The sequence below is a fragment of the Trichoderma ghanense genome (genome assembly GCF_004382785.1).
Source record: "Trichoderma ghanense strain CCMA-1212 chromosome Unknown scaffold_6, whole genome shotgun sequence".
Taxonomy (NCBI): Eukaryota; Fungi; Ascomycota; class Sordariomycetes; order Hypocreales; family Hypocreaceae; genus Trichoderma; species Trichoderma ghanense.
Genome location: NW_027395669.1, coordinates 1,060,694 through 1,087,436, shown reverse-complemented (window position 1 = coordinate 1,087,436; position 26,743 = coordinate 1,060,694). Strand labels below are relative to the sequence as shown.

The window sequence follows — 26,743 nt, the reverse complement described above, 5'->3', positions numbered from 1 at the left end:
TTGCTGTCTTTTTCTCCTCCTTGAGCTACAATGGTAGTTATGCCATACCCAAGAACGCTGTGGAGAGAATAGTGATGGACACACCGATGTCAACACTTGCAAATATGCGGCATCACCTATTGCAAGTCCTGTCCTCCTCCGTCAAGAGACGTGCCGATGAGCGAAATCATAAACAAGAGGCAAGCCAAACCAGCTTCTAGCCACCGACGCAAGACAAGGCACAGCAAAACGACACGGACAAGGGGAGGGACACTCCGGCTCAGCGATCTGTTCCAGCTTCGCAACGCGCTTCGATATACCAACACCCGCTCCCTGTCAAATGTGCATACATAGATAGATTTACATCAAATAGAAATATAACAAATGTCCAAGGCAGCTTACATCCGTCGGGTACCTTTTGCCGTAATAAACCATAATTTTTCCCCGGGGTATATGTGGATAGATGTCCGATTTGAAACAAAGAAAAGTATCCATTATCCGTCTTCCTGAAGCGCCATTTTCCTTCCGAATGCTCCAAGTTCCCGTTCATAGTCCGAAATTTCGTGGTCAGTGACACAAACAGCAGTGGCTCACAGCCGCCTTGAGACTAAGGGAAACAAAGCACAAATAGTAAACGCAGGATCACGCCGCAAATGGCGCGGGTCGGTATAGTCCCTCTCTCCGGAATAGAGTTCAGTTTGGGCTCTCCGAGTGTCCAGCCAATCCTCGTACATTGAAGCGTCATCAGTAGCGTACATTTGGCCGTCCCAAGCACACGGCTGCTGCTATCTCACAGTCAGAGCATCACCGAGGTCACATGCCACCTTGGTGGTCGGCCATGAGCATTCCTCCGTCGCTGCCGAAGAGGTTTGCAAAAGGATCAACGCTGCCGAATCCCACGTCCTGGCCTCCCTCCAACGAGAGAAACCATCCAGGAGACGCATCTTGGCCAAGGTATGGGTTAAGGCCATTGTTGCCCATCTGATCCTGGCCGTGTGCGTGGTCGCTGCCCATGCTGCCAGCCTTCATGCTTTGCTGATTGTGAACTTGAGAAGTGGCCTGCGGGTTGCTCCCAGACATGTTTCCCCAGCCGCCAGATCCATTCATCATAAGGCTCCCGGCACCCATGGAGAAATCATTGTAAGATAGCTGCTTGCCCAGCGAGTCCATCATCCCGTTGGGCTGTTCCAGGTTCATGGTGAGCAGATCTGTGGAGAAGAAGTTCTGCAAAGGCATGCTTTGGGCATACTGTGCGGCATTGGCAGGGCTGACGGATGACATGGTAGGGTATGTTGAGTTTTGAGGCTGCGATACGGTGAGAGGGTTGAAGGCAGATGGATTATTTGCATGTATTCCGAGCGCATCCGAGAACCTGGGTGGTTGTCGAGAATGCTGCTGTTGCGGTTGCTGCTGCGGTTGCTGCTGCTGCTGCTGCTGCTGCTGCTGCTGCTGGCGTTGCATGGCAAGTCTCATCTGCTCGTGAAGATGCTGCCCACTCATTGTCGCCGATTGCTGGTCACCGGTCTTCTGCTGGTCGGCGTTGCCCGTGGTTGACACGGCCGGCTTCTTCAAGGGACCTTTCCGCTTAGATGGCCCAGGTCGTGATCCGTCCTTATCACTCATGACCGGTCCAATCGTCATGAAGAAATCCTCAATCGACTGCAGCTCTGGCTTCTGTTCCAGAGCGCCATCCTCTCCACGCTCCTTCTTCCTATAGACGGCGGGATCCATGTAATCCGTGTCCGCGACTCCGTGGGGATAGCGGTTGAACCAGTCAGCGTACTGCAAAATCGGTGATGACGCAGTGCTGCCATTGCTCGGGCCGCCCGCAGTGGCGGCATCCAAGGCGTTGCGAAACTGGATGCGAATGTTCTCTACCATCCAGTGGAACATGCCCCAGTACTTCATCATGTTGCGCAGAAACCTCACGTTGACGCTAGAATTGGCCTCTGACGTAGCCTTCAACGCCGGGTTCCCAGAGAAAATGCCAGTGATGTGAATAGTTGCTGAGGAGAAGGCGCAGTACCCGGCAAAGGGCGTTGCTATACTGCACTGCACCTCTTCCGCATCTCTGATGAGGTCTGATATCTTGTTGGCGGCCGCAAAGGTCTTGGTGCTGGCTTGCGAGACGAAGTCCTCGGGTGCCTCCTCGTCGACTCGGTCCTTGGAGAAGGAGACTGCAGCTTGGTGTAGGAAGATGAAGTTTTGCTGGATGGCCATGTGCAGGTACAGGAGATACTTTGCGGTGCTCTCCGCCCGATGAATCTCCAGAGCCTCGCGGGTACACTGCAGGTTTTCGGGAAGACTGCGCAACAGCGCTTCAGTGTCTCGCACCAGTTTCGCATACTCGGAGCTTTCATTCCACATCGGATATGGATCCTGCTCCCTGCCACCCTGGTTCAGGTATGTGACGATTCGACCCCAGATGGAGACGCATCGGATGATGTAGGCAGAGGCCCCCATGTTGTCGCGAGGGGCGTCCAGATGGCCTTGCTGGGTCGGCTCGCAAGCAGGAGGGAGGCTGCCGTCGAGATATTCGGTGCGCACCGGTATGTCAAATTGGAAGTATTTCTCAGCAACGGGTAAAGGTATCTTGATGGACTCTTCTTTAATGAAGACTGGGCGGTCTGTCCCAGACGAGTTGAATCGATCCATGATGAAACAGGCCCACATGACACGGCGACGGATCTCGCGGTCAATGAAGCTCAGCTTGATCTTCTTGTTCCGCGACTGAGGATCATACTCCAGGTCTCTGTGCAAATGGAGAGCAAAAGCCATTCGGATAGCCTGCCCGCCCAGGGCCCAAGCGCGACCGCCGTGACATGTGCCGAATTCGTGCATCCCCAAGATGAGGAGGCAAGTCAATATCGTAATATTTGGCCAGTCGTATCGTTTGGTGCAGATTTCCCTGGCATGAGAAGCCCATTCCTCTCCACGCATAAACTGCTTGGTGGTCGAGTTGAACTTTGGGCTAGAGGTGAAGCGCGCTGCAATGGCACACACGGAGAGGACGAGCACTGGCGGAAGGGTATCATTCCTGTTATAGCCAATGTTAGCTGTGATCATTGTCCGATCTCAAGAGGGGGAGGCGACGTGTGCCATTGCCCCGTGAACGACGTGTCGTACTTTAGCTTGCGCATATAGCTCGGTTTATGGAGGAGGTGGTAGCATTGGCCGTAGACGTTGTCGAAGAAGACCTCGGCAAGGTGCTCCTGGACGTCTTTGGGGGGGAGAGCCTCTCGGCCCTCGCGCAGCAGCTCGTTTTCCGCGGCTTCGCGAGATTCTGGCGTTTCGGCCACATTGTCTTCCGGCAGCTTAGGTCTAGGTGCTTTAGCCCAGGCCTCGAGATCTCGGCCGAAGGCTTCGTCAACATTGCGCTTCTTGGTAGAAGCCTTCCCTGACGCCATTGTGCCGGTACCGGGGATGGCGGGCTTGACCACGGCGCGGGGGATGGACGATATTGTATCTTGTTCGGCTTTCGGTAATATCTTGATGATGCGCTCTTCCATGCGCTTCAGTCGCTTGTCTAGCATGGCCATATAGTCGGTGCGCGGGGCGGCTTTTCGGGTGGTGACCTTGTATACGCAGGGGATGCGTGATCTCATGCAGTGTTTGCAGGCAGGCTTTTCGCCAGAGCAACGTATCTTCTTGCGCCGACAGGCAATGCAGGCCAGCGGCAAGCGTTTCCGGTCCTTGCCAGCCTTGGTTTTGAGCTCACTCCAGGCCGGAGGTGCTGCGGACGGGTCGCTCTTCGTTTTGCCCCCCAAGTCCGTACCGTCACCGCGATTCTGGTTCAAGAGGCCGAAGTCGTCATTACCGTCATCGGTCATCGAGTTGGACGCCGGAGTCGTTTTTCTCGCCATGGAGCCGTTGGCCAGCTCTACGCTCGGCATCTGCTGGTCGTGCATCGGTACAAATGACTGCCTCGTGACGCCGTTCATGGCGTTCGCGGCATGCGGCGACGGAATTGGGCCGATGGCGGCGGGCTGGTGCTGTGAAAATGCGTCCGCCTGGTTGTTATTGATGGCGGGCTGGTCAGGCATATGGAGATTGGGCATGGCGGAGAAGGGGAAATTGAAATCGCTGAAGTGAGGGTTAGCATCCATGATGTCGTCGGAGGGCACCCGGCGTGGGCCGCTTTCAGGAGGCTCTTGTTGGGCAAAGTGGTCGAAGCTCTGGCGATGGGAGTTGCGGAACTGGCGATGCATGCCGGCCCGGCCGTCCGACATGCTTGGGATGCGGCCTACAGACCAGAGAGAACAAGCGATTCCCTCTGATTGGAAACGGGGGCAAGCAGCAGATCGAAGAGCCAATTGCTGGTCATTTCATGGCCCCAGTGCTCTGTGATACAACAACAACAACAGCGCCGTATCTGCAAACAAGGGGGGAAGAAGGCGCCGCTGCAGCTGGGCGCACACGGCTGGAATGCTGGGCTGCCGGGAGCTTCAAGGCGGATTGACTCTCCAGCAGCCAAAGTCCGAGATGATGGGTGGCGAGTCCGGACAAGGCAGGGCTGGGCCGAGGTTTCGACGGGATATCGTGAGGAGTCGCGAGAGAGCGAAGGAGAAAAAGAAAGAAAAGAGAGGTGAAGATGACGGCGAGAATGGAGGAGGCGTGGGATAAACCGTGGGATAAAAAGATGTGTAAGAGCGCAGTTGAAAACGCCAAAGAGGAAAAGGCAAAAAAATAAGACGACTGCTTTCTTGCGGCTACTTGTACAAAGTAGGTACTATTTGCTGGGGATTCTCACAGAGAGGAGGAACTGAGCTGGCAGATGAAGCCAAGCCCAGCAGCGCAAGGTTGGGAAGGTGGGACAGGCAAGACGGGCAAGAACAGGCAGGGCAGGCGGATCGAGGAGCCACAAGGCGTGGGTCAGCACGCTCTCCGTACTAGCCGCGTATCGCTAAGGTCGCCCTGCGGTACCGCTACCGAGGGGGTTACTTCAAGGTTGGCACCGGTGCTGACGCGACGCCAGGCCTCAATGGCAAGGGCTGCGTCTGCCTGAGCTCTGTCTGCGTCTGCTCGAAGGTGAAGGTGAATGCACGAAGCCGTGCAAGAAGCGCCGAGCAGAGCCGTGTTCATGTTGGGACGAAGCAGGAACCCTGCCTCAGGGCAGCGGCGGTTGCATCTAGATACAGGTGCAGCAATTGGTCCGCGAGGAGATGCGCCGGACTCGGTTGTCGATACTGTGGCGCTCCCTCTTGCGTTTCTGCAGCCACGAGCTTGGCAGGCGTTGAATCAATGTGCAGGCCTCGTGGTCGCCGAAAGTTTAGCGACCCCCTTCTCCGTGATGGGCAAGGTGTGTTCATGTTGTAGGGGGAGTATCGTTGGTGTACTGAAGAGGCGGGCTAGGAACATGTAATGCAGATGGTAATGTATTGGATGAATTCGCAGACCCGAATCGTCGGGCCTCGTTACGGATATGATGTCTTTCACTTGGACAATCGCGTAATAGAAATAGAAACCCGTCACTTTACAACCGCAGTGCTCATCTCGTGTGGTGAGCAACTCACTGCTTGGTAAAAGGATCTAGAGTGTAATGTCTTCCATCCTACTACCTAAGCAGTACTTGTAGGCACGTTCAATATTGGCGCTGAAACTGGGCCTTGTCTCCTTGATTACTGCAGTCCCGATAGCAGCAACGCCTGGCCCCTCCTTGGCGACTCCGGGCTCGGGACCAAATCGGACAGATGGGGTAGATGGATGGCATTTGCCTCCTCTTCATCACAAGCTGTGCGTCTGCAACGGGCTGCGGCTGCGGGGCCCATGTGAGCACGTACATGCATGCACATACAGGCAGCATTTGCCCCGTGCTGATACTCGACATATTACACGTCGGTTCGTAATTTGATACTATAGGACAAGCACAGGAATGAACATGTATCTGGAAGCTTTGTAAACTCCGTCAACTCGCTGCCAGAATTACCTACCTAGGTACTCACCTCAGTTCAATGTTCCCTGCTTCTGCCAGCTACCTGGTCTGTACTTCAGCAGCCCAGCAGCTGCAGTGGGCGAAACTGGAGCCTGCAGGCGCCACTAACCGCCTAGCGTGCGCCGCTGCAAATACCCCAGGCTGGCGCCTATTTGTGGGGGTTGAGACCGCGAAAACGGAGCCGGGGCCGTTGTCGAAAACGGTTGTCCCGAGCGCATGGATCTGGGTCTGTTGGTGCGCCTTTTTGTCTCAGAAGCTGGTGGGTGGTGTAAGTGAGAAGCCATCGCCATGCATTTCTACCAGTTTGTGTGTGCGGGTGTATGTCTCCGGGCCCCCCTGTGCGTGGCTACATTTACACGATATCCGCGCAGAGACTGCTGTCAGACAGACATGTGAATACGTGCTCAATCCCTACGAAGCAAAGGACAGTGCGAAATGTGGATACAGTGATCTGATAAACCGAACGCTGGAATCGACAGATTCGCAAAGGAGACGGGACCAATTCACATGGGCATACATAGAGCGGCAAAAGGAAGATGCAGAGGCGTGAGAATTATAATGCCAACGCGAACGGATGCGGGGAAGGCGAGAGCTCATCGCCAAGCCAAACCCTGCTGTCTTCAAGGGTCATGTTCTCTCCTTCACACCCCCTCCTCACTTGTTCGGTAACCTGACATGAAGCATCAGACGCAGATAGTCAACAACTCGAGTGATTTTGCCGTCGACGCGGGTCAGACAGCCTGACGGACTTAAACAACTAGTATCGGCCTCAAAGACCTGATGCAGCGGCCAAGAGTCTCCGTGCCGAGCACACAGAGGCAATCTTGCCCAAGTGGTCACGGACGACCATTACAGCATCTAGAAAGTAGCTAAGGCATATTCTTTTGGTATCTGAAGATGCAGTACCAGGATTGTACATGTATGATTATCCAGAAATGGCAAAGGTTTGCCCACCTACGCAAAGTTGAGGCTTGCTCCGTACACTCCGTCACAAACAGGATCAAACTCGGTTTCCAACCTCAGGTGTAGGCGTTGCATACCTCTCCGTGCCTGATACGCGCACACATAAAAGCACCACAGATATCAGGCTGCGCCGCTTCTTATCAAAGTACGATGGGAGTGTGAGTGGAAACATAACGTTGAAGCTTGATATTGTGCATCCATCTCGAGGCTACCTCATCCCGTCCTTGGGGTTGTAGAAGACGGTCCTCGAGGAGGCCAGCGATGGCCTCGGAATGGCCCTGGTGGTTTTCTCACTCGGTGCAAATGGGTGAGATTCCCTACCCACAACAGCGGTCCGGCTGCGCACTTGACGCACATCTGCCCCCTCTAACAACATCTGGCATATGGCCACTAGCAATGTGTGCCGGATGCTCAGCAGCTAAAATGGTGGCATCGCCTTACAGCCAATCCTTCCTCACCATAGCCAAATACCTGTCAACTGAAGGTGTAGCGGCTAGTCGCCAGCTCTGGAGGGGACCGAGCCGATGATGACCTCGCTAGACCCGGCACGGCCTGTAAACAACCAAGATAAATTGGGAGGCACGACGTTCCTGTGTAAGAGAATTTGAGGCTGTGATGAATCAAGCCCCTGATGCTGCTCTGGACGTCGGTAAATTGCAATCAATCGAGGCAATAAGCCGGTAAGGAATGGAAGCCCTGATACCAAGCAAGGTCAGCAGCGAAAGGTGCGATTCATGTTCAGGATGAGGACATGGGCGATCAATACGAACGTACTGATATAAGGTAGGTACTACCTGTAGGTAAGGTATCTTATGGAACTGAAGGATGTTCAATTACTCCGAAAAAAAAAAAGGTTCATAAACATTATGGAAGCTGCCTTGCATGAAAACTCGGCTGCCGTTTCCGTACAGTGCGGGAGACTGGACATGCCCGATGAATGGAGTCCAATATTAAAACTGGCAGATAAGGCTGCTGTTGACTGCCCAGTGCTTCCTTCCCCGGACTCACACCTGCCATACCCACTTGCCGCCTCCCACCTTATCTCCAGTAGGTAGGTAGGTACCTAGGTAGGTACCATGTGTCGTGTAAGTACTTCCTTCGTAGCCATTCAACGATTCTCCCAGGTGAAATACTTCCCCTATACTTGACACGAGTAAAGTAAGGTACGGAGTGCCTTGCAGATTCCAAACTGCCATGACGCTCCGAAAGCACCTGCAGTTGACGAGGCAAACCAGAGGCTAAGTTAGTATAGAGGGCCTACCTAGTAGGTTCCTCCCTTCTCGGGGCTTCCTCCTAAGCCTTTCGTAGCACTTGGTGTTGAAACCTTCGCGCTGACTGCGCACAAACTTCAACCCCCAAGCACAACGATCGCATACCATCCGAGGTTACAATCCGCGACAAGCGACCTCAAGAAGCCTTAGTGCCTGCATGCACGGCGCTGCTTGGCACCACAACGAGCATTTGCACCGGCAACGCTGTTCCGCGTGAAGCGGCAGGGACCCTGCTGGAGAGAGAGCACTAAGGCAAGCCACCTGGCAGGCCGTCCCGTGCTGCTGGACAGGTCTCCCACGTCACTTGAGGTTAATTTTAAACGCGAGGCCCTCGTCGAGCAAAGATCCCCTGCGCCAGTTGCAGGGGCGACAAGTATGTACCACCTGGGTTACATCCTCGTTGCTGCACCGGATGACCAGCCAGAGCGGCCGACTGAGGATGCAAATTCAGGAGTCCACCACGAGAGACGTTCCCGGTCGACGAGCAGAGCAAGATGTCCATCAATACAGGTGCAAGGTAATACGGGCACGGTACTTTATGGGGAAGGCTCCGAACGAGACAAGGAACCCCCCACCTCCAAGAGTCCAAGGGCTCGATTCCGGCTCACCAGCAGCTGCAACCTGACCCTGCTTGCACGTACATACATATGTATAGACCTTACTCGTACACGACAGACATGAGCCAGGTTCAGCCCCCGAGATCGTGACCCGACCTCTGGAGATGTAAGCACTCTCTCGGCGCGGCTGGACAGAGACGGAGTAAGAGGACGCCTTCCTTCGCTGCCCTTGCGTCTGGTATCTGGCGGCTGGGCACGCTCTTGTTGCCCGAAGCAGCACAGAGCCAACAAAGAGAGACACAACTAAAGGATCCAGGATTCAACCACTCACGGCTTTTCAATACCAGTACCGGCAACATTCCGAAAGCCAATGCAGACATGTCATACTGAATGACCAACAAAGCCAACATCAAGGTCTAGGGGTGTCTGGATCAGGGCAGAACAAGCGTCTCGGCGGGAATAAAGGCGTCCCCTGTTGCATTTCCTGACGCCCAACTCTAGGTAGAGCCGAAGCTACAGGCTGCGACGGTCGAGACCCGGGCCAAATGCTAATGGCGTCCTCTTCCTTGGCTCACGCTTGTTTGATCATACTCGATATCCTTGACCGGGGATTTTGTTTGACTTCTCCGATATCAGATGTTCGGAATTACTACTAACAGAATGAGTGCCGGGAGATGGGCTATGCTCCAAGCTCCACCGACTCTGGGGGCAACCTAACAACTTGCCTTGAGATGCGGAGGCCGTCCCAAGGAGAAACACAGTGTCTCAGACACCCAGTTTGTCAGGGCTCCGCCTGTGGCAGCCGGAGAATGCAAAGGGGCTGGCCTGCATGGCGAGATCTGCCGCGCTCCTTCGACCGTCAATGCACGCATTCTTCAGAAATCCCATCCCCCGGTGGTTGGCCGCAACTACCTGGTTCCCCCTTTGAACCACAGAGATGTCTCTTGTGGCAGGCCGTTTTCACCGTTACATGTATAATCCTATGGCATACGCAACACAGAACATGAGGCATCGGCAGTAGATATCTGGTCTTGCATCCAATAGCTATGGCCGCCCTGTCGTTTCGCGAAGTGGTTCAATGGAGCAGTCACCTGGGCGGAGTCCGGGAGAATGCCCCAACTTCTTCTCAGAGCCCTACCCGCAATGCAGCCGAGCCACCCAGGACTCCGGGCTTCTGACACCGAATTACGAATAAACCTCGTACTCCGTACAAGGTTCAAATTTGGGATGCCATCAGTAGGACCAATGCTGAACGTGGCGGCGGTTGAGGTCAGTCAACGCTGCTACTAACGATATCCTCTACTTGGCTGTCAAAAGGACGTGGACGGATATCGTCACCCCTTTGTCTCTTACGGAGTAGATCCAATCTACCCGGCATTTTCCCACGTGAGTCTGGATTGGCGGACTGTGCTTGACTAACTCGATGACTGCAGCTCCATCACAGGGGGCAATTCGCATTACGCCGTTACTATTCCCCCCTGCCTCGTTCCATATCTGATACTACTACGGGGTCCAGATGCATTCATGGACTTCGCCATGCAAAAGCCAATGCTTCATGATGTTCGGTTCGGATGATCAGTCATGGATGGTTTTATTTCTGGATGATTCTCAGCCTGTGGTCCTTGCCGTCGATGCCTCACTTATCAGCTTGTGGCACAAAGCTTGCTGTAGGGTTCGACGCTATCCCACTGCTACGCTGACTCGAGCGGACAACTTCCCACAAAAGGCCAAGCAAGTTTCAATGAAAAGTTTATGTCTCTTGTTTTCTGCCTGGTCAGCTTGTTGAACGTCTAAGGTATTGTCAATCAAGGACCTGCTATTGAGAGACCACTTGAGCAGAATTATGTCTTCAAGGCAATGATAGCGACGGATCCAGCTCCGTAGCATGCCCTTTCAGCGTCCTAACGAAATTTCCGAGCTTGTCAACGATTTCGTCCATGCTAACCCAGTTCTGCCCACCACATTAATCCTCTCACCTTACCGTCAGCAGGTCTCAGAGACCCCATCAGATGGAACAACTCAGCTGAAACGGAGCACCAGAGCATTTACGCTTCTGGATGGAGCTCCGTTATCCACCTTTGCCCGACTACCCGCGCGGAGAACCTTAGCCTATGCGGGCAAACTGCAGCAGACAGCAAGGCTGACGGCAGCAACTTCACCGACTTGCAAGCGTTGGTGGGAATGGAATCCTGACCCTCGCTCAACATTTGTCCCTTTCTTGCAATTCCCCTCAGTCTGAAGCACAATGAGCTCGTATCACGAGGCGATGCACAGGCTTTCAGGCTCTACCACGTACAGACTACCTGGCTTTTTGCCGGCCCCGGCTCCAAACGAGGTTGCGTTGCGGGCATCGAGATTCGGCCCTTATACGAAAGGTATGCAGTTAGCATAGGGCTAACGTATTCGTCGTTGCTAAGAGTGTAGCCGGTCCTCCGTACACCACGCTGGCTATCAAACTTGGAACCATCAGGATCTTCCAAGCGCCTTTGCCAGTTTCTACTGCTCAACACGACTGCTTCGACGGACTTGAAAAAACACGCACTATTTCTGATATCTGGATGTCAGTATAGGTAAATTGGCACGCAGCAACGAAGAGCACAAAGGGAGAAGGACTTGGGCTCGAGCTTGGGGTCCAATCTCGGAGAAGTTCCGACATCCCGTAGCCAACATTGCCAGGTGTGTACATGCTTTGAACAAGTACAAGTACGGGCTCATAGCCAGCTTTGACTTGCACGCCAAATTCTCTTTCTGGCTGTTTTGCATGTGCCGACTCTCGACGCCTTTCCCAGGGACTGGGCGGTACGGAGATTAAGAAACGAGCTCAAAAGGACGGCATTGGCAATAGCATGAATCGAAGGACAAACGAGGAGTTGTTTTTGCCCTTGGGTTTCTATACCAGTACACTTTTCCAAGGGCGATCTACTGCTGCATCAGCCTCCGTCGCGGCCATGGGTCACATCTCCAGGAAGGATTCGCATACTTGCAATGTGTCAGCCCAAAGATGCTACGGCTCATTGCTGCGTGTGCCCGGTCTGAGGCGCAGTCCGTACAGAATCGTACATTCATGCATTACATTACCAGCGTCTGCTCTCCAAAAGCACGGATTGCGGTAAGGAAATAAGAAGAAGCAGCTATGGGAATAATATCCGTCTAGGCTCCAAACATCCAGTGAGTGACAGCTCATTTGGGATACACCCTCCCTCAACATATCGGAACGCAGGAATAGAAGCGAATGCAAACAGACGTCTATGCTTATCTGCGAATGGACATGGCCACCAGGATGACCTAGTATCATCGACATCCCCATGAATCCTCAGACTGGCATCATTTCCCCAACGCGAATATATCCGGAGAAACATGAATCAAGCAAAGGAAAGTGAGCAGAGCAGAGAAAGAGAAACCAATCGGGATAAGCATAACCGAAATACCGGACAATTAACATACCACGTCTTCCCTTCAAGGCTTTAAGGCCAGAGCCCCCCAAGTCAAAGAGAACAAGTGACAGCAGAAGAAAGCACAGCAGCGCCGATTCGTGCCTATTGCGGCAAACCCAGTAAGCAGCTAAAACATAAAAAGTAATCCCTCCCCCCCAGCGCATCAAGCAGGGCTTTTGCTCCCCCTCTTTCCTTCGATAGGCCAGCCTTGTTGTACGAAGGGTAACAAGATTTCAGTCAGACGGTCTGTACTCCGTGCCTGGCTGGGCAGATGGTGGAAGTCATTACGTCGAAGGCATCGATACCTACGATATGAGTCAGAGCACCTACCAAGTGGCCACCATAGAAGGCGGCCATCCATAGAAAGTGGCCATCTCCTGCACCCAGAAAGTGGCCACCTTGTGTGCAGTGGCCACTCAGTGGGTGCTTTGACTTGGCGCACCCAAAAACAGAAACACACACAGATATACACAAGGGGTAGATGGTAGGTATGAAAAAAGGTAGTAGCACTTCAAGATAGGCAGATCGACGATGAGAAACCTGGCAAAGGGAAAGCGAATACCGTTGCCATTAGCTTTCTATACGAGCGTCAACTGGCGCTGGCGATGTGATTGACGGGACTTTGACTAACGTCAGATGAGTGTCCTACGGACTAGGTATGTAAGGTATTAGAGATCCCTAGGCATGTGAAAGAGAAAAAGGAAAAGTAGGAGAGAGAGGACCCTTGCAAAATAGATGAAGCAAAGTCGTCCAATCGGCGCTCTTTGCTGGTTGCTCTACCAAGTTGTTTGGCTTGTCCCTGCGAATACCTTCTCCCAGGATCAGCACTTGGGATGAAGTTATGATATGTAGCTTGAACTCTTAACTAGACCCATGTTTATGTCTTCTCCACGGACGACAACTCGGCGAAAGACAATGGCACGAAAGACAACCTCGTCGGCTAACGTCATCAATTGGGCTGTTCCCGCATGACATCGCCATTCCCAAGTCTCTAGCCTGTTGTCTGGCTTGTATGAGCCAACAATTATCAACCTCGAGGTTAAACCAAGCGCCAGGGGTATAACAACTTTGAATAGAGTGTTTCGTTCCGAGCCTGCTCGATCACGTCTCCGTAGAATCATGACTTCGGCCCAAAGGCATATGTACATCAGCCAAAGAAACAACTGCCGCCCATGTCTATAATTTTGCTATGCAAATGAACGCTAACAATATCTGCTCAGAAGGTCCACGACCAAGCGTCAAAATGAGTTGGGGACCACCATGCTGTTCAGACCTTGCCGAAAACTGTAATGCCATCCTTGACGGAGCTTGTCCTCTCGACTTCAACTTCCTCGAGCTCATATCGGGCATCCTCCGCAAGAATGCGGGCTCTGTGCCAAGGGCCCAGGAACATGCCCTGTGGATCGACAGCGTCTCGGATCCGTCTGAACTTGTCGAGGTCATCGCCATACATAAGTTCAATTTCCGGACGATAGGCCTCAAAGTTCTTGGCCCAATGCGGTCTGCCACCCATATCCTTCATCAGCCATTCAAAAGCTTGATAGTAACGTTCTCGGCAGGGTGGATCATGCAAGTAAGGGCGATACAGAGTGGCGTTGAGGTACAACGTCGGGCCATCCTTGACGGTCGGGTCAAGGAGAGGCCGGGCGTTTGAGGTCAGAGTTGTATCGCTGACGCGGACCTCAACGGGCGCGTGGACATAGAGGCCCTCGGCGGAGAAGGGGATGTTGTGCGGCACATAGTCCGGATCACTAGGAGAGAGTTGGTTGAGCCATGAGCTCAGTCTGCGGAGCGCCTCTGGCCCCTTGTGCAGGGGAATAGCCCACTCGTTGACAAACTGCGAGTAGAGGCAATTCATCAACAGCGCTTTGCGGCTTGGCTGGACGGCACTCGTGGTGGACCCGTTGGCAAACCCATACTGCATGCCGAAGACGAACCACTCGACCCAGGGCAGAATGCGAGGGAACGACTGTGCGAGGTAGAGCAGGTTGTGGTAAACGTAGTAGCCGAGGGTTCCATCATAGTAGCTCACTGGAGGTGCACGGTGCTCCTCGTCCGTCTGATCAGCCTGCCAGACCACCGCCCGCCGTGTATAGGGGAACCACCAGACCCGGACGAACTCGCTCTGGGTCCACAAGTCTTTCGACCATGAGTTGAAGACTTTCAAATCAGAATCGATGGTCTGCTTCCACCGAAGATCAAAGGCTGGAACAGCCTGAAAAGTGATCTCGGAGATGATGCCCAGTGAGCCGAGCGAGAGCAGCGCGGCCTGGAAGAGGTCGGAGTTTGCGTCCCTGGAGCAGTCCTGGGTGGTGCCATTGGCGAGGGTGATCTTGAGAGAGAGGACGTCCTCGGACATGAGGCCGTGCCGGATGCTGCTGCCATGGGTTCCTGTTGAGATGGCGCCAGCAATGGACTGCTGGTTGATGCTGCCAAGATTTGGCATGGCCCAGCCGTGGCGCTCAAGCTCCTCACACAGCGTGTACAGGCGGATGCCGCTCTGCATCACCACGACGCCGGTCTTGGGGTCGAGGGAGAGGATCTTGTTGTACTTGTCCAGGTTGACCAGCCAGCTCGAGGTGAGGGCGATGTTGGAGGGCGAGTGCCCGCATCCCACCGTCACGACTCGCTTGCGATATCTGTGCGCAAGATTGACCACCTTTTCGATTTCGGCCAGCGACTGAGGCTGCACATAGACGTCTGCGATGCAAGAAAAGGTGCGCGCCCAAGTGTGGTGTTTATGCTTGGAGACGGAGCGGAAGTGGATTTCCTGGGTGGCCTGGTCCCCATCGTTTTCCGGTGCGAGAGGTGCGAGAGGCTGCATGTTTGCGAGCGTCGCGGGATGCTGACGAGTATTCTTCTTCTTTGTCCCTTGCTATTTCTCCCTTGTTTCTTCAGCTCAGCCGTGGACTTCAGGTAAGAATGGCGGAAGAGGATTGAAGAGCGGCGATTCCGATAACCGCTGGCAGGATTCCAAAGACAGACAGATCGATAACAATAGAGCAGTAGCTTTGATAGGGTTGATCACGCAATTTGTTTGCTCCTAGGGGAAATGCTTGTTGAACGACAGCACAGTTTGGTGCAGCCACTCTTTTTCCTCAAGACGAGGGAGGTGTGAATGAGAAGAATTGGAAGATTGCGTGAGGCAAAACGAGGAGAGCCATGGTTCATTTCATAGAATCAGCCAAGCACCAGCAAGAAAGAGCCATTCCGCAGTCGTGGTTTCCATGATTGCAGCGATAATCGATATTTTTTACTTGGCTCTTGCTTTTGGGTTAGACCGAGTTTGGATTTGTAACGGTAATCGCCAGCCCTGGGAAAGAACAACTGAGGAGCATAAAGTACCTACCTTACGAACTTGTAAGCGCAAAGGTTTGCCTCTTGTACCTGTACGACTCGGCCGCTGTCAAATGCCTGTGCCGTCTGTGTCACTGGGAACTCTCACCAAGAAAAAAAAAAAAAAGGGTCTAGATCTGTGAAAAAAATTTCTGGACCCTGCATCGGAGCTACTCAAACCTCCGAGCCCAGCCGTGCCTGCGCTAATCTTCATGTGTCTGATGGATGGACAACACTGAGATAAAGAATGTTGGGCATTTGCCAGCAGTCATGTGAGGTGTCAGAGGGAGGTTGTGTAAGTTAACAGTCCTCGTTTGCACTACATTGCACACATGTGTTGCCGCTTCGCCAGGTTGCGGTGAACCAGCATCTCCAAACCACGGCAGATGGAGCAGAACGACACGTGAAAGGGGTCCAAGCCGTCCAGTCCGGAATTGGCGAGGCTGTCCGAGTCGTGATCAGTCCACTTCCGAAGTTGTTGAAACTTCTAAATGACCCTCTCTCTTTTGTCTCTCCAGTATTTCGAAGAAAATCTCGAGGCCCGGTGGGCTTGGATGCTGCAATGCTTTTGAGAGACGACCGGTGACTGCTCTGACATCAGATCCAAGAAGTCGGTATCACTCATCCTGCTCAACAGACGTGACCAAAACAGATGCAACCCACTTCAAGCTTTGCACTTCACCAGCATCATCCATCATTCGTGCCCGCAGAAACCACATTCAATACACAACAGCTGGCGTCGACCACAAAAACCCTGTCATCAGTCATTCGTCCGAATTCCAATAGCAGTAAGGCTCCCCAAAAGAGTGGGATGATGGGGGTTTCACCGTGCTCCGATACCATTGGCGTGGCGCTGGATTTTCCCATGTCCTGGAGCCATTCCTCGGACCGCTCCCGATTCCCACGATGATGTGCTTGATTTGCGCCCGCTTCCCAGGTCCTTTTGTCGTTCGATTTGCCCCGCTTTCAGAGGGCGTTTGTAGATCAGTTGGTGTGACAGGTTTGAGTGTTATGTAACCAACCTGCCTTGCGAATCCGACGAGTTGGGAACTGCATTGTCGCTAGTGACAGTTTATAGATGTGTATTGACTCGTGCGTCTCCAACAGCTCTTACGAGCTTCATCCCAGTGCCCGCTTGGCTAAGCGGTATAGCGTGTCACTAGTAAATACTTGACATGACAAGGTGATCAGTTCGACTCTGATAGTGGGCATCTTTTTTGTCGTATCTGCGGATTCTTTTGCCGGTTATACGAGCTAACTACCCTATAAACGAAGATGGCTGCGAATGAGCAGAGGTTAAATTCAGAGAATTCAAGTTTGCTGGTGTAAAAGTGTTGAATTTTTTGTGTACGAAAGACGCTGAAGAATAGAAAGCCAAAGAAGAAGAGAAAGTTCTATCGTCGCTGTTGCCAGTTTCAAGTTTCGCCCACTTGATTTCACATCTTCACGTTCCTCGTAAATGCCTGACTCTCCTCAAAGTCGTCATGGTTCGCAAGAGCCCCCCTAACGCCACAGTACCACCGATTTTCGGTTTCATGATACCTAGAGCTCCACGACGAGAGGTTCCTCTCCTCGCAAAGCCCTCCAGTTATTGGCAGCAGCCACCACGTCTGGACACCCTTGAAGCAGGAAACCCCATTTGGTGACGAACTTCTCCGTAAACTCCCAGCCCGTGATCTCCCATGGATCCGACCACGAGAGGATGCCCGTTTCGGCAGAGCTGGAAGGGGTGAAAGTCCTCAAGGTATACTCTTGCTCTGGAGTCAGCTCCAATGGTCTTTCAGCGACTTCCTTGTCGTCTTCCGACCCGCTGTTCGACGATGCCGAATCGTCATCGTATCCACAACCTATGCTGTCGAAGATGTTCCCAATCAAGTCGGCCAGCAAGTCCTCTTCAGGAATGTTAAACTCCTCTATCGCCAGAATGAGGTTGTCACGCAGCTGAGGTGACGGAAGAAGGTCAATCCATCCAGGATGAGGCATCACCTGCTGTAGCTTCGTGGGCGTAAACGACGGAGGGATAGCGGGAGTGCCGTCGAGATTGTGAGGTGCCATGGCCAGGTCGCTAAGCCCAAAGACACGGCGGCTGTCGCAGCACATGCTAGCCGCTAGAGGCGAAATGCTACATAGGATAAAGTAGTTCGTGATGATGGCCCGCGAGACGTTGAGGACAATGACGTAGAGAAGCTTGTGGTCGGGGGAGAGAGGGAAGTAGACTTGATGAGAAGGGTAGGCGGGCTTCTGCCGTTGGCCTGCGGCGGCAGCAGACGGGGCGCCTGGACGCGGTGATACGGCCGTCGGCTCTGATTCGTGCTCCTGGACGAGATTTAGCCTCTGCCGGCGGCCTGCATCCAAAGTGCCGGGTTAGTGAGTTCGGATACTCCGTATAAAAGAATAATCAATCATATTGATGAATGGAAAGGGGGGGCCGGCAAGGGGGATTTCCTACGAGCAGCCCGCTGATTGATCCTGTTTTGTCTCTTCCTTCTCTCCTTGGCATCCTTCAGCCCAGACCAGTCGTCTTTTTCGTCAAGCTTCTGCTGGTCACTCCTGATTCAGCTCTTCTGCCAACCATTGATGTCCAGAACCAGATGCTCCACCCAAGAGACAAGCAAGCTTACCTCGTCCCGCAAAGGCACTAGACGGAATCTCTGAAATGTTGCCATCGTTTGAAGCTGAGTTTAGGCGAGAACGTACGAGAGAGCAGTCACACGATCTAATGTGCTTCTTCTTTTTTTCAGGGAGAAACAGCGCCAAGGAGGACTTCGACGGATAGGAGGAGGGTTGAAACTGGAGATGGACGGTCATCAGTTTGCCTTTGAATGTCTCCTGCTGACTGGGCGTGACCGAATCGGGAAAGTCAGTGGGTCGGCGAGAAACTGGCGCTAATGCAGCCTGATGACCGCGCTTTCGCCTCTCTGGGCTTAGGCTGGAGATATTCTTGGGTGCTCTTGTCCCAGACGGTGATGAGACAGGCTGTGAAGGACCAGAGCTGATGACGAAGAATCTCCTTTCTTGGGAAAAGAGACTGACAAGAAAGGGCCTTTTCACCCAGATTAGGCTCGGTCATACACTTTTGGTTTTTATCTTGAGATGCAGATGCTTGTGGACTCGGTTTGGTCAGTTGGATTGCGTATAAAGTCAATGGGTCTCGATGAGGAACAGGAATTCGACATGGAAACTAATACATATCGTTGACGGAGAGAGCAAACACACGGGTCAAGATTCGCTTGAGAACGCTCTTTGATATATGAGCGAGCGCCGAGGCATAAGCTCTATCGACCCTACACACAATACGAAAAGCAACTTCTTCGTCTCGCAATGAGTACAGCACATGTCATCTGCGGGTTCTTGACAAACCGCTGGTCAGCCCCCAGTCAGGAAACCCTCGACAAGCTCCCAATCCCCGGCAAAACCGTCATTGTCATAGGCGCCAGTGGAGGTCTAGGACTCGAGGCAGCCCGTCACTACGTCCGCCTGGGGGCATCTCGAGTGATCCTAGGAGTCCGGTCACAGAGCAAGGGCGAGGCAGCCAAGAGCAACATCACCTCCAGTTTCGAGCCCGAGCAAATCAAGTCATGCACCATTGACGTCTGGATGATTGACTTGGCGTCCTTTGAGTCAGTCAAGGCATTTGCAGACCGAGCCACAAGGGAACTTGCGTCAATCGACATCACCTTGCTCAATGCCGCCGTCGACAAGGCTGAATTTGAACTAACAAAGGATGGCTGGGAAGAAACGTTGCAAGTCAATGTTCTGTCAACGACGCTCCTGGCGTTGTTACTGCTTCCCAAAATGCGACAATCCTCACGGCCAGATTGGAAACCACGACTAAGTGTCGTTGCTTCGAGAGGTCACCAAAGGGTTCCGGATGGGGAGCCCTGGCAGGACGCTCCGAACTGCCTGGAAGCACTGAACAAAGAGGAAAACTTTGCAGGATCGGCCAACAGATATTGCGTTACCAAACTGGTCCTCATCTACGCAGTCCGGGAAATAGCGAAGCTCGCTCTCTCGGCTACTGGTGAACCAGACGTCGTGGTGAATTACTCATGCCCCGGAGCCTGTCAGTCGGATCTCGCGCGGGAATGGACTTCTGCGGGCCAGCGGATCGGGCTTGCTCTTGTCCAGGCGACGATCTGCAAGACGACGGAGGAAGGCTCTCGGACACTCGTCGTTGCGAGCGGACTTGGTCCGGAAAGCCATGGGCTGTGGTATCATAAGAACAAGATTGCAGAGTAAGAATCTCTTATAATTTTTTCCCTGCTCTGGAGGGCTTGTTGCGAAATGTTGACTAACACGAGGTGATATCACAGGCCTGGAGTGCTAGTGACGAATGAGAAGGGGAAGAAGCTTCAGGCAAAGATCTGGAACGAGATGATGCAAATTCTGGCGCCACATGGCGTTGAGGTGAACTCAAAACATTAAGGAGCTTACCCAGTCGTTGGAGCAGACGCGTGGCCATGTGTTAATACGCACTCAATCTCCGCTCTCATGAGCCGTACCTAGTCAAAGCAAACGTCATTTGTATTTACAATACGCTCTTCAGACGCCTGACAGTTAGCTCATTGGCTCCCTAAGCTAAACGTGCAACGAACATAACCCAAGTCGCGTGCATACAAATTATCAGTGGACATTCCCTCCTCCACCAAATACTCCGCCTACAGAATGCCCTGTTGGAATCGCCAGGAGACCTCAGATCCGGAAGCTTTCAAATCAGGGATGAAGCTGCAATTAATCGTCAGAATATCGAAACCCATCTTCTGCAGCAATTCCAACAGAAAGTCGGAACGCGTATCCTCAAGTCGCTCCGATGCACTGGTCGCATAGTCTCTCCGAAAAGTCCCCATATCGATGCCCTCGCGAATCAGCAGCTTCTTGAACAGCGGGATGCACGGACTCATGTCGGCGGCGCCGGCCATTTTGAGCAGACACACCGTCAACGGCGTATGCCCTTTGAACCCCCCGCTGATCGGTTTCAATGTCATCCCATGTGAGCATCAGCTCTGCGATACCCGGCCTTCCTTTTGAAACGATCTTATGCAGCGCCGTCTCTCCCCAGTGATTTCGTTGGTTGAGGTTCAGACGCGGCGACTGCAGGAAGAGCTTGGCCGTGCCCATGTCCCTGTGAGTAGTTGCCTCCATGAGCGGAGTGTCGCCTCCTGCTCCTCTGTAGTTCGCATCAGCATTGTATTGAAGAATGAGCATCTTGATGACCGCCTTGTTATTCACCTTGGCGGCGAGATGAATAGGAGTGTCGCCGTTTTCATAGAAGTCCGGGTCTGCCCCATGCTCGAGCAAGAGTGCCGCCATGTCTGCGCCTCTACATCTCTCGATGGCCAAGAGCAGCAACTTGTCTAGGTATCTATCTTCTTGGTTGAGGTAGCTTGTCATACCGCCCAAGAGCAGCATTCGTCGGGGGATTTCGTGATAGTTCTTATACACAGCCCATGAGAACCATTTCGTCCATAGTGGGCGTGTTGCGTGCTTGATCACGGTGTCTCTGATTGGGGAAGATTTGGCGTTTTGTGCGGCTTCTTCAAGGACAAGTTTCACCGTCTCTGGGTCGTTGGACAAGATGGCCATGTTCAGGAGGGACATGTTGTTGAACTTGACGTTGTGTGCGATGCAAAGAGCTCGTAGTCGCTGCCGTTTTTTCTGCGTATACTTCGTTAGTGCTCTTCCCAGGTTCAACGATGAAGCGAAAGTAGATTAGATCTGTAGGGAGGTAATCTACGATGGACATGACAATCTCAGCCGGATATGGGCCGAGGACGTCGATGGGAAGCATGGAAGCCGAAGCGAGAGGGGAAGCCATTTGCTTCAGTGGGTTTCCAGCTGGTATCTGTTTGAGTGCCTTCTTCAAGAGACTGTGCAACGTCTCTCAGGCGATATGAGTCTATATGAAATACCTATGTATGGCTTGACTCTGGATTCATTGCTGGTTAAACCTCTTTGAACATGAAGCCATGCTCGACTAACTTCATTCGACAGTTCACCGAATGCTGAAGTCCCAAGTACTGAACGTTTGACGGTTCATGCGAATTTAATGTGTGTTCAAGGCAGCTAATCTTGAGGAGAAGTTGTGATAACATCGGGCTTGAACAACCCTCCTCCGTACATTTTTTTGCTCTTAAGATGGAAGTTGGTACGCCTCTGTATCGGCTTGATCATTGTTTACAGATACCTAGACACTTGACTAACCTGAAAGAACGGCCCAAGTATCGCCAGCCTGTGGATATATGAGTCTACCGAGGCTAGAATATGCCCTTGGTATGCAAATATATATGTGTTGACTGCCCTCAGTTGAAGGCTTCTTCTAGGGTAGGTGTGCTTAATTTAGGCACTTCAACTGGATACCGAAAAGTGTCTGTATCGAGGCCATGGTGTGTTTCGACAATCGCCCCGGGAGGCGGAGTGTAAACGTCATTGTTCCGTGGCAAGTCTCGAGGCACCGCAACAAAGGATGCAATCAATCAAGCGCGGGAATGGGAGGGCCAACAACATGAACTTGATAGAAGATAGTCGTACAGCACATGCATGATTCGATGCATCCAACCGTGAAAGGAAGCTGATATCGCACATCCCTCGCGAACCATGGCACATGACTAAGCACACCCACTGCCGCAGTCCCGCTAGTTCGTTTGGAGCGAAAAACGTCATTTCAAGGCCAGCACCTCGTTTGTGTCACGACCTTATGTGAACTTGGCACCAGACCAGCCAGCCTTAGCGCTTCAGGCTTCAGGGCTCCTCTTTGTTCGGTCCATTTTTCGCAGTGCTGTTAGTGCTGTGAGCGAGCCTATGATAGCACGCCCGGATGCCTGAAGCGCTGGAGTCGACGGGAGCTTGCGAACTCAGCCACCCCTGCAGCATCATCTCTCAAATGCCACTTGCTCTCTCCACCCCAATCTCCACGCTGCCTCGCTCCCAGACTTTGCTCCTTCAATTCGCAAGCACTCCTTTGCTGGAGACGCGCTCTTTGCAGTCACGCAAAACTGATACCGAGCCCCTTTTCTAGCTGCCATTTTTTTGCTGCCTGGAATAGATAGCGACTCTGCGTTGGCGGCTGGGGGCTGCCTTCAGCCTGCACCTCGCAACTCGAACGAACCCACGAACCCGCGAAGCGAAACACGAGCGAGACAATTGCATGTAGCCCAGCATGTCGGACGTGGGCGAGAGGTACGTCGATCGTGCTCTGGTTTCAAAGCTTTTCCTCGCCCGGCTGTCTGCAGCGACTTGATGTGCCCATCGTCCTCACCTCCGCGCCGTTGTCTCTTTGTTCAGTCTCGTCGTCTGGGGGCTGCGCTGCCTACAATTGATTGATAAGATGGGGGGTGAGTTGGCTAACTCGCGATGTGGCTACAGCAACCACCACAAGCGGTCCAAGTCCGCCGCGGCGCTGTCGCTGCTGCGCCGAAAAGACACTCGCGAAGACGAATCAGGATCCGAAGACGGCCGACTATCGGCCACGGCCAGCCATGCATCTCCTCCGAAAGCTGCGACCTCAGCTGCCCGCAGCCACAGCTCGCGACTGTCGACGCCGTCGGTCATCCTGAGCAGGACGCCTTCCAATAACCAGGCCGCCGCGAGCGTAAAATCCTCCCCTACCTCGGACGTCAAGACCGGCAGCCTCGAGCAGTCGGTTCGCAAGTTCAGGGTTGTCGAGGCCCTGAGAAGCGGGGACACGGCGTCCATCTCAAAGGCCATTCGAGAGACGGCCGACGGCGTCCCACGTGCGAGCATCTCGTCGCTTGGCGGGGCCAGTGCTGGCGCGCTGGAGGACACCACCATACTTCACCTGGCCATGCAATGTGCCGAGTTCCCTGTCATCGAATATGTTCTCTCCGACGGCCTTGGCAGCCTCGACGTCAACTCTCGAGACAAGGATGGCAACACGCCGCTGCACATTGCCGCCATGCACGGCCGGACGCAGGCAGTCAAGCTGCTGCTGGAGCAGAAGGACATCAACGATGCCATCGCAAACAGCCAAGGGAAGCTGCCCATCGACCTGGCGCGGACGCCCGAAATCTTCCAGCTGCTTCAGCTTTCGCGCTCCCTCTTCACGGACGCCAAAGTGCAGCAGATCCAGGACCTCATTGCCAAAAACGACTATGATACCCTTGCCCAGGTGCTGGAGGAGCAGCGGCTCAAGACGATGCTGGACATTAACAGCACCGAGTTCGTGTGCGACCCAGTTGTTGCGCAGGCCGGAGGCACGCTGCTACACGAGGCGGCCAAGAAGAAAGACATTCAGCTCATCCAGGTGCTGTTGCTCCACGGCGCCGATCCCTTCCGTCGCGATCGCAAAGGCAAGCTGCCCCAGTCAATCACCAACGACGACAACGTCAAGGCCATTTTGAAGAAGTCACCAGCTGCTGTGGCGGCGCAGAGGGGTATCCAAGAGAAGGCAGTCTTGGGACATGCGGCCTCGCAGAGCGTTGTTGCCGGAGGGCCCATCGATCCCTTGGCAGGCCGCGAGGCCCGCGAGATGAAGGGCTACTTGAAGAAGTGGACCAACTATCGCAAGGGCTACCAGCTGCGCTGGTTTGTACTCGAGGATGGCGTGCTCAGCTACTACAAGCACCAAGATGATGCCGGCTCGGCATGCCGCGGCGCCATCAACATGAAGATTGCTCAGCTTCACATGAGCCCGGATGAGAAGACAAAGTTTGAGATCATCGGCAAGTCGTCCGTCAAGTATACGCTCAAGGCGAATCACGAGGTCGAGGCCAAGCGATGGTTCTGGGCCCTCAACAACTCCATCCAGTGGACTAAAGATCAAGCCAGGGAGGAAGAGCGCCAAGCGGCTCGCAACGCGGAGCTTCTTCGAATCGCGAAAGCCGACCAGAGCGGAACACTCTCCCTCCAGGACTCCCACAGCGAGAACACGAGCACGACGGATCTGAGGCGGATCAGCACGCAGTTGCAGGCGCGGCCCATACTCTCTGTCAAGAAGTCAGACGTGACCGCAACAAGCATAGGCAGTGTAGAAGAGGAGGATTTTGTGGATACTTATACAGAGGTCGAGGCCATACATTCCCACGAGCACGCTGCTGGCCCTGGAACCATAGCTGGTGATGGAGACGACGAAGACGACTATGGCGAGGAGACGAGTGGCCGTGAGGAGCCTCAGGCAACCAAAGACGCTCTCAACATTACGGCGCAATCGGCGAAACTGCAACTCGAAACCATGGCAAGCGTCCACTCGGCGCTCATGGGAGAGCTCTCTCGTAGTCCTGCTACAACGCTGTCGGATGCAAAGGTGGCACAGGCGCTCTCCACATATGACGCTGCCATCCGAAGCTTGACGGCCCTTGTTGGCGACCTGCTCCGGATCTCCAAGGACCGGGACGCCTTTTGGCAGTACCGGCTTGATCGCGAGTCGAACATGCGACGGATGTGGGAGGAGAGCATGGCGCAGGTGGCTCGTGAGCAGGAAATCCTCGAGGCTCGCGTTGGTGAGTCAGAGATGAAGCGCAAGCTGGCAAAGAAGGCGCTGCGCGAGGTCATGGAAGGCGGCGGCTTGCCGTCTGCCAGCGTCACGCCGACGATGGAGAAGGTTCAGGAAGAGGTCGAGGAGGCCGCTGCCATTGTCAAGGCCACGAGTCGTACGCTTGCTCGAAAGCAGACGGCTCTCGCGCAGATGGCCGAGTTGTCTGACAGCGAGTCTGGCGTGGAAGACGAGTTCTTTGATGCCATCGACTCGGGCGACGTCGAAGTGACGGAGCTCCCTCCCAGCGACACCAAGCAAGACAAGAAGGACGTGGTCATCTCGGGCATCGACATCAGTAGCTCCTTCAGGGGATACGAAAACGGTATCCGCCACAAGCTCAAGATGGAGAATGATGATCGGCCAAAGATTTCTCTCTGGGTAAGTCGAATAATCTCTCGTCTGACGCTGACTGAAGCGTTCGCATGAGCTAACGACTGGTGGCAGGGCATTCTCAAGTCCATGATTGGCAAGGATATGACAAGGATGACGTTGCCCGTTTCGTTCAACGAGCCAACGTCTCTGCTGTACCGTTGCGGCGAGGACATGGAATACGCGGACCTTCTCGACCTCGCAGCCGAACGCTCAGACTCGATCGAAAGACTCATGTACGTGGCGGCGTTCGCTGCCAGCGAGTACGCGTCCACGATTGGCCGCGTGGCCAAGCCTTTCAACCCGCTGCTCGGCGAAACCTTCGAGTACGTTCGCCCAGACAAGAACTACCGCTTCTTCATTGAGCAGGTCAGCCACCACCCGCCGATTGGTGCCGCGTGGGCTGAGTCGCCAAACTGGACATACTGGGGCGAATCGCATGTCAAGTCCAAGTTCTACGGCAAGTCGTTTGACATCAACCCCCTCGGCACGTGGTTCCTCAGGCTCCGACCTACCGCCGGTGGCAAGGAGGAACTGTACACATGGAAGAAGGTGACATCCTCGGTCATTGGCATCATCACTGGCAACCCCACGGTGGACAACTACGGCCCCATGGAGATCAAGAACTGGACCACGGGAGAAGTGGCTCACGTTGAGTTCAAGGCCCGGGGTTGGAAGGCTTCGAGCGCGTATCAGATCGTCGGCAAGATTGTGGATGCCTCGGGCCAGGTGCGGGTCAGCCTCGGCGGACGGTGGAACTCGAGGCTCTATGCCCGCCTGACCCCCGGCTACGAGGCTGCCGTTGACGAGCCCTCGACCAAGAACAAGGACATTGTCCATCGAGGCAGCATCGCGGACCCCAACCGAGCGTATCTGATCTGGCAAGCCAACGAGAGACCGGCGGGCATCCCCTTCAACCTGACGCCGTTCGTGCTGACGTTTAACCACATTGACGATAATTTGAGGGCGTGGATTGCACCCACTGATTCACGTCTGCGGCCAGACCAGCGGGCCATGGAGGAGGGCGAGTACGACTTTGCGGCAACGGAGAAGAGCCGGCTGGAGGAGAACCAGCGAGCCCGACGGCGAGCGCGCGAGAGCGCTGGGGAGGAGTTTGTCCCCGCGTGGTTCACCAAGGCGAGGTGCGAAATCACGGGCGAGGAGTACTGGCAGTTCAACGGCAAGTACTGGACGCAGCGAGAAAAGGCTGGACCCGATGGCGATTATGCGGCAGCGTGGGAAGGGCTGGAGCCTATATTCGATGATGTACCTTCTGAGAACATGTGAGTGACGGATGAGCTTTGGTCAAAGATGGAGGAGTGAGAGATGGAAAAGGACAAAATGTAATTGTATCTGTTTTGCACTAGATCTGAGAGGAGTTGAGATGGGTGTTATTGCTGGTGTCTTGTGCG

At 53.9% G+C, this 26,743-nt stretch overlaps 7 protein-coding genes across 7 annotated transcripts; 2 read left to right on the top strand and 5 right to left on the bottom strand.

Annotated features, from left to right (window-relative positions):
• Positions 1-792: 792 nt before the first annotated feature.
• On the bottom strand, positions 793-4,208 carry CCMA1212_005964 (uncharacterized protein; the record flags this gene model as incomplete). Its single annotated transcript, XM_073703207.1, has 2 exons — positions 793-3,016; positions 3,106-4,208. The coding sequence occupies 2 exons, from the start codon at positions 4,206-4,208 to the stop codon at positions 793-795; spliced, it is 3,327 nt and encodes a 1,108-aa protein (XP_073558592.1).
• A 643-nt stretch (positions 4,209-4,851) lies between these two features.
• Positions 4,852-5,061, bottom strand: CCMA1212_005963 (uncharacterized protein; the record flags this gene model as incomplete). The annotated part of the gene is made up of 1 exon (XM_073703206.1): positions 4,852-5,061. One exon carries the CDS (start codon positions 5,059-5,061, stop codon positions 4,852-4,854), a length of 210 nt encoding a protein of 69 aa, XP_073558306.1.
• Positions 5,062-13,403: 8,342 nt separating this feature from the next.
• Positions 13,404-14,960, bottom strand: CCMA1212_005962 (uncharacterized protein; the record flags this gene model as incomplete). Its single annotated transcript, XM_073703205.1, has 1 exon — positions 13,404-14,960. One exon carries the CDS (start codon positions 14,958-14,960, stop codon positions 13,404-13,406), a length of 1,557 nt encoding a protein of 518 aa, XP_073558305.1.
• A 2,054-nt stretch (positions 14,961-17,014) lies between these two features.
• CCMA1212_005960 (uncharacterized protein) lies at positions 17,015-18,138 on the bottom strand (the record flags this gene model as incomplete). The annotated part of the gene is made up of 3 exons (XM_073703204.1): positions 17,015-17,817; positions 17,922-18,012; positions 18,094-18,138. The coding sequence occupies 3 exons, from the start codon at positions 18,136-18,138 to the stop codon at positions 17,015-17,017; spliced, it is 939 nt and encodes a 312-aa protein (XP_073558304.1).
• Positions 18,139-18,793: 655 nt separating this feature from the next.
• Positions 18,794-19,897, top strand: CCMA1212_005959 (Short chain dehydrogenase yanD; the record flags this gene model as incomplete). The annotated part of the gene is made up of 2 exons (XM_073703203.1): positions 18,794-19,707; positions 19,786-19,897. 2 exons carry the CDS (start codon positions 18,794-18,796, stop codon positions 19,895-19,897), a joined length of 1,026 nt encoding a protein of 341 aa, XP_073558573.1.
• A 233-nt stretch (positions 19,898-20,130) lies between these two features.
• CCMA1212_005958 (uncharacterized protein) lies at positions 20,131-21,260 on the bottom strand (the record flags this gene model as incomplete). The annotated part of the gene is made up of 3 exons (XM_073703202.1): positions 20,131-20,423; positions 20,557-21,127; positions 21,207-21,260. 3 exons carry the CDS (start codon positions 21,258-21,260, stop codon positions 20,131-20,133), a joined length of 918 nt encoding a protein of 305 aa, XP_073558574.1.
• Positions 21,261-22,628: 1,368 nt separating this feature from the next.
• Positions 22,629-26,618, top strand: CCMA1212_005957 (uncharacterized protein; the record flags this gene model as incomplete). Its single annotated transcript, XM_073703201.1, has 3 exons — positions 22,629-22,648; positions 22,835-25,340; positions 25,407-26,618. 3 exons carry the CDS (start codon positions 22,629-22,631, stop codon positions 26,616-26,618), a joined length of 3,738 nt encoding a protein of 1,245 aa, XP_073558580.1.
• Between the last annotated feature and the right edge of the window lie 125 nt (positions 26,619-26,743).